Genomic DNA, 15,154 nt, shown 5'->3' on the forward strand with positions numbered 1-15,154 from the left:
CCGTCTTAGACCCCCGCGCGCATTGCTTAATATGTGAATTCCAATTAGCGCTACGCATTGGTCATATTTTTTCCTATGTTAATTTTTTTACACAGCCATTGACTATACAGGGTGTATCAAAATGATTGGTACCGGGCTATTTGACATTTTCAAAAATATATCAAAAATATAAAATTGCTAATTAATATAGTTTTTGTACTATAAATAGAAAGGGGCATATGTTAACTTATTGATCTAATATTAAATCTGAAGTTGATGAATAGGTTCACTACTTGAACCATTTATTGCATACATGCTCTTCAATATCTCACCTCAGTCTAAATAACATAAAATTGCTTTACACATGCTTTAAGAAAGACAGTTCCTGAAGTCCCTACCTTATGACTCTGGCAGTGTGAGGTGAAGCCCTCTCTTGAATAAACTTGTGATTGGTGCTTTTTGAAAAAAACCCCAAGGCAATGAAATTGCGAAGCGGAGCTTTCGCCTGTTGCGGCCGGGGGTCCAGGGGCCCGCTTAAGGGCCCCTGGTGGGGTCCAGGGGCAATGCCCCTGTGGGGGGCGAGGGGGCGAGGCCCCCCAAGCCAGAGGGGGTTTCCACACTTGAGCACCACTGGAGATGCAATTTCATGGGGTAAAATGCAAGAATGAGAAACTGTTAAAATACTTCACTTTATAGTATAAAAACATTTATTATCTGTGAATACATACTTCCAGTATCATATCATTCACATACACATGAGAAATTGCATCACCATTTTTGCACAGTACAGTGTGTCTATAAATCATCCAGTCAGGGTTCTAAGGAATTTTCATTTTAAAATTGGAGACTTTCTCATATCTGGAAACTGAAAATTCCGGAAATGTGACATCTCTGCTAAGCATTTAGCTCTTGGTCCAGGGCCACTCCAAAAGCGAAAAAAAAAAAAAAAATTTTTTTTTTTTAAATCCCAAAATCCGGAAATCCGGAAAAATCACACCCCTGACTAAAGTGCAATCAAGTATAAAGATGGTAATTCCATTAAATTTGGTTCAGTGGAAGTATTTCGTGAATAACAATGTTAATGTTGCTATAGTAGCTACCCCTAGAGATCCCAGCAGCTATAGTCATCCAGCTTCTTTGATGAAAGCATGTACAGCAAGGATGAAGCCAGATTTGGAGAAGATGCAATCATAAAGGTGAAAATGAAATACAACGGTACATGCAAGAGCCAGCCGCACAAGAAAGTGAACATCCAGTGGCCTGGTGGGAGACAGAATGGGCAGTTATCCCCATTTTGACAAAGGTGGCTATCCGGTATCTACCAATCCCAGCTACTAGTGTGCCAAGTGAAAGAGTATTCAGCATGGCAGAAAATATCCTCACAAAGAAGCGAGGTGCCTTGAACCACGACACTGTGGATATGCTGGTTTCTCTTCATGAAAACTATAAGAAATATCATGAGTAAAATAAAAGATAACTGTTCTGATGAAGTCAGTTTTTGAATGAGATGATGGGTATCAATGTATGCAACAGCTCACACTGGGCTCAACAGCTATCCATCACAAGAAGGATGAAATAACTTTCAGCAAAATTATATAATGGCTGTAACAAATCACTGATGGAGACCAAGCCTTGATAATGGTATTGGAAGATGGCCTGCCCAATGCCACAGGCCTGTAGTGCACAATACATTTCTAAAGAAACTGCACATCATTGTTGTGTAAATTAAACAATAAGCCCCATGCCCTTTAAACATATCATGGATATCAATGAAGGGAAAATACAGACCATAGCTCGAAATTCTGAAGATTTTTTCTTTGAATTTTTCCCACTGGCTATCATACTCCAGATGGTTGAGTGGACGAATTCCAACTTGGCAGTTAAAGGGAAGCGCCTGACCAGCATCGACGAAATAAACGCATGGCTGGGAATAGTGTTGGTGATGGGTGTGGTCAATTTAAATAACCGCGTAGACTACTGGTCAACCAACCTTGGACTGCGAAACATGCTGATAAGTCGGACCATGTCACTAGGTCGATTCGAGCTCCTCTCCAGTAACTTGGGATGTTGTGCCAGGATTAACAATCCTGACCTTTGGCCAACCCGCACATCTAAGCAGAGGCAGCACCAGTATAATAAGAGAAAGAAATATCCCACCTACATGTACCCAGTGAAGCCAGTATGGGATGAAGTGCTCAACAACTGCAAGACCAAATTCCTCGCCAAGCAAGATCTGGCTATTGATGAGGCGATGATAGCGTACAAAGGCTTCAAGAGTATTGTTCACAAAGTGTTTATGCCCATGAAACCTACCAGGGTAGGCTTCAAAGCATATTCACTTGCAGAAAGCGAAAGTGGCTTCATGCTTAATTTCTTTCTCCATCAGCCATCAAAAACACCACAGAAGATGGCAGATATCGCCTACAGGGTAGTGGAGCCATTTCTAAACCTCTATCATCATTTGTAAACCAGCAGGGGCAGTATTATGTTGCCGAGATTAGTAAACTTACCATTGCAGATGTCTGTTCTGGTGAAGAAATAGATGTGTTAGATGGTTTACCAGAATCAACTGGGTCATCAGAGTTTTCATTTGACTTGAAAAATTAGTTATCCAGATCTGTTGGTTTAAGTTCAATCATTGCAGATATTGTGTACAGTGAAACTCTACAGCTCTTAAATAAGAAAGAAGCTCTGCAGATGAAACCAACATTGGAAAGTGGTAAACAACAATGGCTTGTTGCAGTCAAGCAATGCAAAAAAGGCCTATACAAGTTGACGGTGTATACAGAACAATGTGGCTTGCACCTGTCAGTTGTCTTTGACTTAAGGGTTCCAGTAGTACCCAGTGAACATTATCTTTGCATCAAGAAATGTTCAATGATTGATGAACATGTAGAACTAGGGGCTCAAACTCAAAGGAAATATTAAATCTTTCCATGAAAGTGGATAAAACTATCACGTCAAGTCAGTGCGTTGCATGTTTTGATGTCCTCACCATCAAGATTTTCTCTGGTGTTAGTTCTTCCAAAGAAATGTACTGGTCCTCTAACTGTTTCATCTTTGAAGATATAAATAGCTTTCTCCACCAGTATTTGCATGGAGCACAAGGGATAGACACACAAGTTATAAATACAATCAACCTTACACATGCTTTGCCTGTGCTCAAGGAAAAATATGCACATTGTTAAACAATGAGACCATCAATTCACATGCATGCATAGAATGGGGTTGGGAGTGTTGGTAAAAAATGAAAAAGATGAAAACATGGCTGTGTGTCAGAGGTTTGCATCAATGGAATATAAAGACGGTAATTCCATTTGTCTAAGTGAAATATTTTGTGCAAGTGAATAACAATGTTAATGTTCCCATAGTTACCCCCTTGAGATCCCAGCAGCTAAGTCATCCAGCTTCGTTGATGAAAGCATGGCAAGGATGAAGCCAGATTTGGAGAAGATGCGATCACAAAGGTGAAAATGAAATACAACGGTACATGCAAGAGCCAGTCGGCAGTCACACAAGAAAGTGAACATCCAGTGGCCTGGTGGCAAGACAGAATGGGCAGTTATCCCCATTTTGACAAAGGTGGCTATCCGGTATCTACCTATCCGAGCTACCAGTGTGCCAAGTGAAAGAGTATGCAGCACGGCAGGAAATATCATCATGAAGAAGTGAGGCGCCCTGAACTAGGACACTGGATAATGCTGGTTTCTCTTCATGAAAACTATAAGAAATATCATGAGTAAAATAAAAGATAACTGTTCTGATGAAATCACACTTTTTGAATGAGATGATGGGTATCAATGTATGCAACAGCTCATACTTGGCCCAACAGCTACCCATCACAAGAAGGATGAAATAACTTTCAGCAGAATTATATAACGGCTGTAACAAATCGCTGCAAAGAAAGAAAGTTAAATTTCAAAGCAAAGTGTCAAGGATACATCACTGATGGAGACCAAGCCTTGATAATGGTATTGGAAGATCGCCTGCCCAATGCCACAGGCCTGCAGTGCACAATACATTTCAAAAGGAACTGCACATCATTGTGTAAAATAAACAATAAGCTCCATGCCCTTTAAACATATCATGGATATCAATGAAGGGAAAATACAGACCATAGCTCGAAATTCTGAACATTTTTTCTTTGAATTTTTCCCACTGGCTATCATACTCCAGATGGTTGAGTGGACGAATTCCAACTTGGCAGTTAAAGGGAAGCGCCTGACCAGCATCGACGAAATAAACGCATGGCTGGGAATAGTGTTGGTGATGGGCGTGGTCAATTTAAATAACCGCGTAGACTACTGGTCAACCAACCTTGGACTGCGAAACATGCTGATAAGTCGGACCATGTCACTAGGTCGATTCGAGCTCCTCTCCAGTAACTTGGGATGTTGCGCCAGGATTAACAATCCTGACCTTTGGCCAACCCGCACATCTAAGCAGAGGCAGCACCAGTATAATAAGAGAAAGAAATATCCCACCTACCCAGTGAAGCCAGTATGGGATGAAGTGCTCAACAACTGCAAGACCAAATTCCTCGCCAAGCAAGATCTGGCTATTGATGAGGCGATGATAGCGTACAAAGGCTTTAAGAGTTTTGTTCACAAAGTGTTTATGCCCATGAAACCTACCAGGGTAGGCTTCAAAGCATATTCACTTGCAGAAAGCGAAAGTGGCTTCATGCTTAATTTCTTTCTCCATCAGCCATCAAAAACACCACAGAAGATGGCAGATATCGCCTACAGGGTAGTGGAGCCATTTCTAAACCTCTATCATCATGTGTAAACCAGCAGGGGCAGTATTATGTTGCCGAGTTTAGTAAACTTACCATTGCAGATGTCTGTTCTGGTGAAGAAATAGATGTGTTAGATGGTTTACCAGAATCAACTGGGTCATCAGAGTTTTCATTTGACTTGAAAAATTAGTTATCCAGATCTGTTGGTTTAAGTTCAATCATTGCAGATATTGTGTACAGTGAAACTCTACAGCTCTTAAATAAGAAAGAAGCTCTGCAGATGAAACCAACATTGGAAAGTGGTAAACAACAATGGCTTGTTGCAGTCAAGCAATGCAAAAAAGGCCTATACGAGTTGACGGTGCATACAGAACAATGTGGCTTGCACCTGTCAGTTGTCTTTGACTTTTAAAAGGGTTCCAGTAGTACCCAGTGAACATTATCTTTGCATCAAGAAATGTTCAATGGTTGATGAACATGTAGAACTAGGGGCTCAAACTCAAAGGAAATATTAAATCTTTCCATGAAAGTGGATAAAACTATCACGTCAAGTCAGTGCGTTGCATATTTTGATGTCCTCATCATCAAGATTTTCTCTGGTGTTAGTTCTTCCAAAGAAATGTACTGGTCCTCTGTTTCATCTTTGAAGATATAAACAGCTTTCTCCCCCAGTATTTGCATGGAGCACAAGGGATAGACACACAAGTTATAAATATAATCAACCTTATACATGCTTTGCTTGTGCTCAAGGAAAAATATGCACATTGTTAAACAATGAGACCATCAATTCACATGCATGCATAGAATAGGGTTGGGAGTGTTGGTAAAAAATCTCTCTCAAGATGAAAACATGGCTGTGTGTCAGAGGTTTGCATCAATGGAATATAAAGACGGTAATTCAATTTGGCTCAGTGAAATATTTTGTGCAAGTGAATAACAATGTTAATGTTGCCATAGTTACCCCCTATGAGATCCTAGCAGCTAAGTCATCCAGCTTCGTTGATGAAAGCATGGCAAGGATGAAGCCAGATTTGGAGAAGATGCGATCATTGAGATGAAAATGAAATACAATGGTACATGCAAGAGCCAGTCGGCAGTCACACAAGAAAGTGAACATCCAGTGGCCTGGTGGGAGACAGAATGGGCAGTTATCCCATTTTGACAAAGGTGGCTATCTGGTATCTACCAATCCCAGCTGGGTCAGTCCATGTCGAAACAGATTGAGTGTACACCCACCCTCTTGGATTTTGCTCTCCTTTGGCTCAGGGGTACCTTTCATGGATCCCTAGGTGAGGTCACAAGAAAAAATTCAAATTCCATTTCGTTTGCGAATGGCGGGCAATCAAAGTTTGGCGACCTCGACCAAAATTGTGAATTTAAGGGGTCCAAATGACAAAGTGCTCTCTTTGAGGGGTACTTTCTTCTTAATTGAATCAGTTGTGATCCTCTTTTGAATGTGGTCACTCACTGGCTGTGTCTGAAATACCTAATGCCAAAAAGATAGATTTGAATTTCGTTTGGGATTTCAGAGGGGGTCAAAATCAGCACTTCGTACTGTTCAATCAAATTATCTTGATTTTGAAGGACCCATGATAATGTCACAGTGCACTTATAGGTCCTAATTATGTTCAGAATGGATTAACCATATGCCAATGTCTATGAGCAATTAAAAAAAGAGAAATTTCTAGACCCTACAGAATTTTAGGCCACCCCTAAAGTGGTTCAGCCACAAATGGCACTTAAAGTCGGCAAATTTTGACCCCTAATAACTTTAGGTGTACACCAGATATGAATTTCTAGTCTTTTGCATCTGAAAGAATGTAGTTTAATGTTACTAGGAACATAAGATTTGTTTTGTATTTTTGTGTTTTAGTATTAAGTTGACGCTTTCAAAAATAGTCATTTTTGCCTAACATACCATGCATACAGGATACGGTACAAAATGCCAATTTTAGTATGATATTTTTTTTATATTTTGATCACTTTATAGCCATTTGTATTATTTATCCTGATATTTCAAGTTGCTCTTGAGCCAAGTAATAAGAAAAAACTACTTTCTAATCCTCTGTATGGATTTTTAAATCAAAATGCACTTCCTGGCAATGATGCACATGCAAAGTACAGGTTATGGGGGTCAAATTTTCAGAATGCTCCCAATTATGTCAAGTAATATACCAAATTACTCGTATGGTCATGAGGATTCCAAAAATGTATAGTTTGTTATGTGTCAGACCTTTCAGGAGGGCGCTATGACGAAAAAAATGTTCATAGGTCAACGACCTTTTTGAAAGTATCAAAACACAAAAATACAAAACAAATCTTATGTTCCTAGTAACATTAGACTACATTCTTTCAGATGCAAAAGACTAGAAATTATATCTGGTGTACACCTAAAGTTATTAGGTGTCAAAATTTGCCGATTTTAAGCGCCATTTGTGGCTGAACCACTTTAGGGGGCCTAAAATTCTGTAGGGGTCTAGAAATTTCTCTTTTTTGAATTGCTCATAGACATTGGCACATGGTTAATCCATTCTGAACATAATTAGGACCTATAAGTGCACTGTGGCATTATAACGGGTCCTTCAAAATCAAAGATAATTTGATTGAACAGTATGAAGTGCTGATTTTGACCCCCTCTGAAATCCAAACGAAATTCCGAAATCAATCTTTTTTGGCATTAGGCATTTCAGACACAGCCAGTGAGTGACCACATTCAAAAAGAGGATCACAACTGATTCAATTAAGAAGAAAATGCCTCTCAAAGAGAGCGCTTTGTCATTTGGACACCTTAAATTCCCAATTTTGGTCAAGGTCGCCAAACGGAAACGAAATTGAATTTGAATTTTTTTCTTGTGACCTCACCTAGGGGTCCATGAAAGGTACCCCTGAGCCAAAGGAGAGCATAATCCAAGAGGGTGGGTGTACACTCAGTCTGTTTTGACATGGACTGACCCAGCTACTAGCGTGTCAAGTGAAAGAGTATTCAGCACGGCAGGAAATATCATCATGAAGAAGTGAGGCCCCCTGAACTAGGACACTGGATAATGCTGGTTTCTCTTCATGAAAACTATAAGAAATATCATGAGTAAAATAAAAGATAACTGTTCTGATGAAGTCACAGTTTTTGAATGAGATGATGGGTATCAATGTATGCAACAGCTCACACTGGGCTATCCATCACAAGGATGAAATAACTTTCAGCAAAATTATATAATGGCTGTAACAAATCACTGCTAAGAAAGAAAGTTAAATTTCAAAGCAAAGTGTCAAGGATACATCACTGATGGAGACCAAGCCTTGATAAAGGCATTGGAAGATGGCCTGCCCAATGCCACAGGCCTACAGTGCACAATACATTTCAAAAGGAACTGCACATCATGGTTGTGTAAATTAAACAGAAGATCCATGTCCTTTAAACATATCATGGATCTCAACTATGAAGGGAAAATACTAGAGAAGACAGACCAGAACTCGAAATTCTGAAGCAATCGCACATCATCAACAATGCCATGAGTATAAAGCTCGATCCAGCGGAGGAATGCCTATAGGGGAAGATAGCAAGCCTCAAGGTCCACAAACCATTCTGAAAGCCTTAATGATATCCTATCTGGATGCAAGCAGTCTTCTAATGCAATATGTGTAGAGTCACAGTTTCTGAATAAGATGATGGGTATCAATGTACAGTACAGGTCGCAAGAAACTAACCGCCCTACACGCGATGATATCGCGACGGGTTCCCGTGGCAAAAACGTGGGTTTTTCGTTGACCACGCAAAAAACCACCCGTGGCAAATGGCATACACAACGCGTTGTGCGCGCGTGGAAAACCCGTTGACAATTCGTAGCAGATTCTCGAGTACAAAAGTCGGATGACACCTCAACGAGAAAACCACGCATTTTGCAATCTGGATTGGTTATGAGCCAGCAAGATTGACATTCTTGAGTCGATCAATAACCTCAAAAGTTAAGACGATAATCAGGTTAGTATTAGATTCATATTTTACATTCACTTCGGTTTTTGCATGACAGTAAGGCCTAAGCTTAATAATATTGTGAAAACGGCGATTTGTAATGTTTTTCGGAGTCTCTCGTATCAATCATACGGTTTTGTATCTAATCAGATTCTTCATCGTAGCAAATCGCTTTATCTACCGCCCAGAGAACTTGACAAGAAACATCTTCTCTGACCTCTGAATTACGATCTATAATTATGCTAATTATAATTCGTTATCCCGGTTCGTTATGCATCCCGATATTCATCATTTAATGTTATTTCTCTTCCAGGTGAGCAATGCAATCATGTTCCTGACAAGAAATCGAAAAGTTCAGACCACCATGCACCACGGAACGTTCGAGAGAACTCCACCAGCGATATTGGCAAGAACCCGACGTTTTGGCCGTGTTTTAGCAAGTGCAAACTCATCCCGCGCTGGTGACATCAAATTTCCTCACACATCCTTGTATCATTTTGTATGGGAAACAACACATAGGCCTACATGTGCGAGTCCGACGAGTCGCAAATATTCTGCACCCAAAACATAATATTAATACTAATATTAATATCTTGCCATTAACAATTTTGTAGGCCTATATCATTCAACATTTTCGTGTAGGCCTACCTATTAAATCGCCGACATACCCAGGTTTTCATGCTGTTCTTGTTTGTTCTTACCTTACACATATTTATGATCTTAGTACTGCACCAAAGCCCCGAGACCCAGAACTGAAAGAAGCCGATACCCTGCGGTCTTCAATGACCCATCTCAGCCCCGGGATCTCAGCCCTGCATGCGGCAGCCGGACCAAACAACTCGTGCATCATGCCATGAGATTTATTTAATTCCGAAGGCTTGCAAGATCGCACCCGAAAAGATCATCCTGACACGACTTTAAACTCGTAATGTCAATACAAGACACCAGTTCTTGCTGCTCAGCCTCCGACTGTACTGAATATTAAATGTCATTGTCATAATTTGATTTATACCGAATGACCAATTCCAATATCTGAATTATTCAAATTGGCCAAGTAAGTACAACTGCAGTCCCGCGATCTCTGGAATGTGAACATCACCGATGATGCACATCGCATGCACATGGTATCACCCGGGCCCCGTGGTATCACGCATGATGTAAACAATAAATTAAAGAATAGAAAGTCACTCCCCAAATTGTTGATGTCATGACATTCACCAGAGAAGATTCTCTGCATTCACTTTTATGACAATTTCAACTGTATTCAAATTAATGCTGCAATCCGAGATGAATATAACTTCGTCTCATCTGCAATCTACAAAAGTTTTTTTTTTGGACAAACTTTTTAAAACTAGGTGATTCTGTTGTTTTCATAACAATAATAACTATATTCCATTAAAAGAATCAACGAAACCCGATTATTTTGAACAGATCGGCAGGAAGCCAAGAAGAAAACAAAGAATGTTAATGTACTGCCAAATCTCCGAGTCTTTTATTTTTACACCGCGATCTCGGAGTCATTTAATTTTTGTTTATTAAGAATAAGAATTATTTTGAATGAGGGAAGGGGTGGCAGAAAGTTCCGTCTAGAAATCAACGTGATATATAAAATTATTGTTGCGACACGCAGGAAATCCCCAGCTCTAACATGCATGATCATGACTGTCGTAATAGAGTTAGGGACCTGGGAAAGTGAATAAATAAATAACACAATTTGACCACTGAGTGAACCCTTGGTTTCATTAATGTTCCTGGGTGAGGGGCGTGGCTTAGTATTACTGTTTGGGTGTGTACGTGTGATTGTTTTTAAATACCAAGATTTGCGTTTTGTTTGTTTAAAAAACGGGCCTGAAATTTTAGGATTGGCGACATTCATACTGACAGAGTTTATGAATAACTTTTATTAAGGGACGCACCATTAGATATTATGGAGAGTCTAGGGAGTTGGGTCAGGCAGAATAAAATTGTTGGCGAAATTTTTTAATTTTATTAGTGTACGTATTCCATTTTTTACGCATCAGTGAGGCAATTTTTTACTCATCAGTAAGGTGATTTTTTTACTCGTCAGTGAGGCAATTTTTTTTTCAAAACTCCCTAGCCCCCATTCCCCATAATAATGGTGCGTCCCTAAAATACTGCCCATGCGCAATAGGCTTGCATGTACGAATTGCTGTCAATCAGTGCCGGGCTTCAATGCATGCAACGGTTGAGTGACAGCTATGCGGGTTACATAAATCCACACAACGTACGTGAGTACGCGCGGGAGTACGCGCTGTGAGTCGCTGACATGAAAGGCGATATCAGACGATTGGCGCCTCAGTGGCCATTGAGCTAGCGTCTATTTTGCGTTTGCGGTATCTACAAACAGTGAGGGGCCTACGCTGTTTAGTGTCACTTACACAAGTTACGTCCTATAGCCAATTGAAAACAGTTTTATTTGGAAATATTTGGAAATTCATTAACCAATCAGCGGATCGTCATTTCGGGGTTGTCGCTAGTCTCCACAGCAGCCAGTTTGGTTCCGCTCCCTCCACACAAACAGTCTGCCAATTGCCACTTATAACGCCGTTTCTGATTAGCTACACGATTGTAGCCGTAGAGCTGTACATACGGGAACTTGATTGACCTCAGTCAGCTGGCGAGAATGCCGCGAGATGGCGGGTCAAACTTGCTCATGAATAATAAAGTAGCCGTCTAGCCGATCGACCAATTGAAAGCTTTGTTTGACGTCAAGCTGGATGACGTCGGCAGAAAACCGTTAGCGAATCAAAAAGGACCAGTTCGTGATCATTGGCAGACTGTTTGTGTGGAGGGAGCGTAACCAAACTGGCTGCGGAGGAGACTAGGTTGTCGCCAGACGGTTTGTTTAGTGACGGAGGAACACAAACCGGCTGGGACCGAGACAAGATCGGAAATTCCCACTTGTTTACACGTTTGACCCTGGAGATTTACCGGCTGTACACAACGGCTCCTAAAAACGTGTGTGTGCAGTCAGAATTATGTGAAAGCGATGGGGGTAGGGGGACAGTAAAATGAGAGGTAGGGGCCAGTGGACAGTAAAGTGAGAGCGAGGGGTAGGGGACAGTAAAGTGAGAGCGAGGGGTAGGGGACAGTTAAGTGAGAGCGAGGGGGTAGTGGGACCGTAAAGTGAGAGAGGGGTAGGGGTCGGTTAACGTTAACTGAGAGGCAAAGTCAACCAATTTTGCCAAAAATTGTAAAAAATTTTTTTGTAAATTTGGATTTTTACTAGAGACTAGAGAGGGGCCAAGAGTCCTGACTGGGAGCATTCTGGAGGGGAGGGAGGGGCAGAAAGGTCCCGCGGCCGGAAAGAGGTTTAGGTAAGTTTTCTACAAATGTATTCATTTTCCTAAGGGATGCTACAATTTTTAAGTTGAGCAATCAGTATATTAATCAAGAATAATAATATATTGGAAAATACATTTCAATAATTGGAATTTTTTTTGGGGGGGGGGGCAAAGTGAATTTCGGGGGCAAATCGATAAATGTTGTGCAAAATTGCTGCAAAAAGCGGAAATGTACGTAATTTGGGGGTTTGCCTCAAAATTGAGGGGGGGCAAGAAATTATTTTTTGGGGAGGCAAATTCTCCCCGTGCCCCCCCCGTAGCGCCGCCACTGATTATAATACCAGGGGTGTGAGTGACCACAGATAAAAAAGTCTGAAATTTGGAAAGCTCCTATACTTTTGTACAGAGGAAGAGCAGAAAACGAGATAAAAATTGAGATCAAAAAATCTGAACTCTCACACCCCTGTAATACGCTATTCTCTAGTTTTGTCTGTCTCTGTCTGTCTGTGACTGCTAATGTGAGGCTGTCGTAGGTTGTACAGGGGTGGTTAGGTGAAGTTCTGTCCTGGCAAGAAGACGTTTATGTTCGTTAAGTCATCTGACCCGGGGCAAATTGAGGTCAAATTACTAACAACTGTCGTATGGGCATGAAACTTGGTATGTACAGTCAACATTTAGAGCCAACATTTTGGAAGTTCATTTTGGGGTCATCCGAGGTCAAATTAGTAAAAACTGTCGTATGGGCATGAAAGTTGGTGGGTACAGACAACATTTAGAGCCAAAATTTTGGAAGGTCATTTTGGGGTCATCCAAGGTCACCCAGGGGTTATCTGAGGTCAAATTAGTAAAAACTGTCGTATGGGCATGAAACTTGGTGGGTACAGACATCATTTAGAGCCAAAATCATATAACAAGTAAATTAATTATCAATAATAATAATATAGATGGGGAATGCCGTATATATTTCAATATTTTTCATTTCTGAAATTGTATGCGTGTCCATAGGGTCATTTGGTGTATTATGAAGCCAATTGCACACCAGGCAGGGTGCATACAAAATGTATCATACTGGTGCTCCCTCAAAAGAACGGAAATTCCTAGGATATGTATACTAGCGAATTCCAATATGTAAGGGATGACAGCTCTTCTAAAGTTTTATTCAGATTTCCTTTGACAGCTTAACCATCGCGTACCTATATGTGTGCGACGTCAAGCATGTGCAAGTGCAAATAATACGTGCTGGACGGCTAGCAGTACGCTCAATTAATCTGAATAAAACTTTATCACGTTATTGTATTTCTGTTTGGTTGAACAACTTTTATCAATATTTACTTCAAAGCAGAATTTACAAAGAAAAATAATCTCAGGGGCTATTTGCTTGAACTGAAAATGACACTGAGAAAATCGTGAAAAGGATGAAAGTGTAGAATTAAAATTCCCTTCTAAAAACTTGACTCAAGTTCAGACAACACAGAGGACATAATTATATTTTTTTTTACTTATGCTCAAACCATTTTAATGATGAGTTGATCTATCATTTATCAAGTAAATTATCAATAATATAATAATACATTGTAGATGTGGAATGCTGCATATATTTCAATATTTTTCATATTTGAAATTTTATGCTACAAGTACGTGTCCATAGGGTCATTTGGTGTATTGTGAAGCCAATTGCACACCAGGCAGGGCGCATACAAAATGTATCATACTGGTGCTCCCTCAAAAGAACGGAAATTCCTAGGATATGTATACTAGCGAATTCCAATATGTAAGGAATGACAGCTCTACTATCACGTTATTGTATTTCTGTTTGGTTGAACAACTTTTATCAATATTTACTTCAAAGCAGAATTTACAAAGAAAAATAATCTCAGGGGCTATTTGCTTGAACTGAAAATGACACGGAGAAAAATCGTGAAAAGGATGAAAGTATAGAATTAAAATTCCCTTCTAAAAACTTGACTCAAGTTCAGACAACACAGAGGACATACTTTTTTTTACTTATGCTCAAACCATTTTAATGATGAGTTGATCAATCATTTAACAAGTAAATTATCAATAATAATAATAGATGGGGAATGCTGCCTATATTTTAATATTTTTTCATGAAATTTTATAGTACATGTAAGTACGTGTCCATAGGGTCATTTGGTGTATTGTGAAGCCAACTTTGCACATCAGGCAGGGCGCATACAAAATGTATCATACTGGTGCTCCCTCAAAAGAACGGAAATACCTAGCATATGTATACTAGCGAATTCCAAATTTTTATGCTGGGTGATTGCGTAATTATGTAAGGAATGACAGCTCTACTATCACGTTATCATATTTCTGGTCGGTTGAACAACTTTTATCAATATTCACTTCAAAGAATTTACAAAGGAAAATAATCTAAGGGGCTATTTGCTTGAACTTAAAATGATAGAAAAATCGTGAAGAGGATGAAAGTGTAGAATTCCCTTCTAAAAACTTGACTAGAGCTCAGACAACACAGAGGACATAATTATATTTTTTTTTTACAAATGCTCAAAACATTTTAATGAGTTGATCAATCATAACAAGTAAATTATCAATAATAATGATAATAGATGGGGAATGCTGCATATATTTCAATATTTTTTCATTTTTGAAATTTTATGCTACAAGTACGTGTCCATAGGGTCATTTGGTGTATTGTGAAGCCAATTGCACATCAGGCAGGGCGCATACAAAATGTATCATACTGGTGCTCCCTCAAAAGAACGGAAATTCCTAGGATATGTATACTAGCGAATTCCAAATTTTTATGCTGGGTGATTGCGTACTTATGTAAGGGATGACAGCTCTACTATCACGTTATTATATTTCTGGTTGGTTGAACAACTTTGATCAATATTTACTTCAAAGCAGAATTTACAAAGAAAAACAATATCAGGGGCTATTTGCTTGAACTGAAAAATGACAGAAAAATCGTGAAAAGGATGAAAGTATAGAATTAAAATTCCTTCTAAAAACTTGAAACAACACAGGACATAATTATATTAAACATTTCGCATTGCAAGGGGGGTCGGGACGAAAATTTTAGTAGGCCAAGGGAGGAATTTTTTATCTTTTGAAGTTTGCCCATCCCAGGGGGACAGATAACTTTTGCACAGCCCTTGGGTATAAAGTACCATTGAA

At 39.7% G+C, this 15,154-nt stretch overlaps 1 protein-coding gene across 1 annotated transcript; it reads left to right on the forward strand.

The window, feature by feature from the left end:
- Positions 1-1,828: 1,828 nt before the first annotated feature.
- LOC140143392 (piggyBac transposable element-derived protein 4-like) lies at positions 1,829-2,446 on the forward strand. The gene has a single exon (XM_072165248.1). The coding sequence runs from the start codon at positions 1,829-1,831 to the stop codon at positions 2,444-2,446; it is 618 nt and encodes a 205-aa protein (XP_072021349.1).
- The last annotated feature ends 12,708 nt before the right edge of the window (positions 2,447-15,154 follow it).

The sequence above is a fragment of the Amphiura filiformis genome, unplaced genomic scaffold (genome assembly GCF_039555335.1).
Source record: "Amphiura filiformis unplaced genomic scaffold, Afil_fr2py scaffold_21, whole genome shotgun sequence".
NCBI classification, from domain to species: domain Eukaryota; kingdom Metazoa; phylum Echinodermata; class Ophiuroidea; order Amphilepidida; family Amphiuridae; genus Amphiura; species Amphiura filiformis.

Bases quoted from the DNA above. Each gene is read 5' to 3' on its own strand.
- LOC140143392 (XM_072165248.1), top strand. From the start codon at position 1,829: ATGGTTGAGTGGACGAATTCCAACTTGGCAGTTAAAGGGAAGCGCCTG.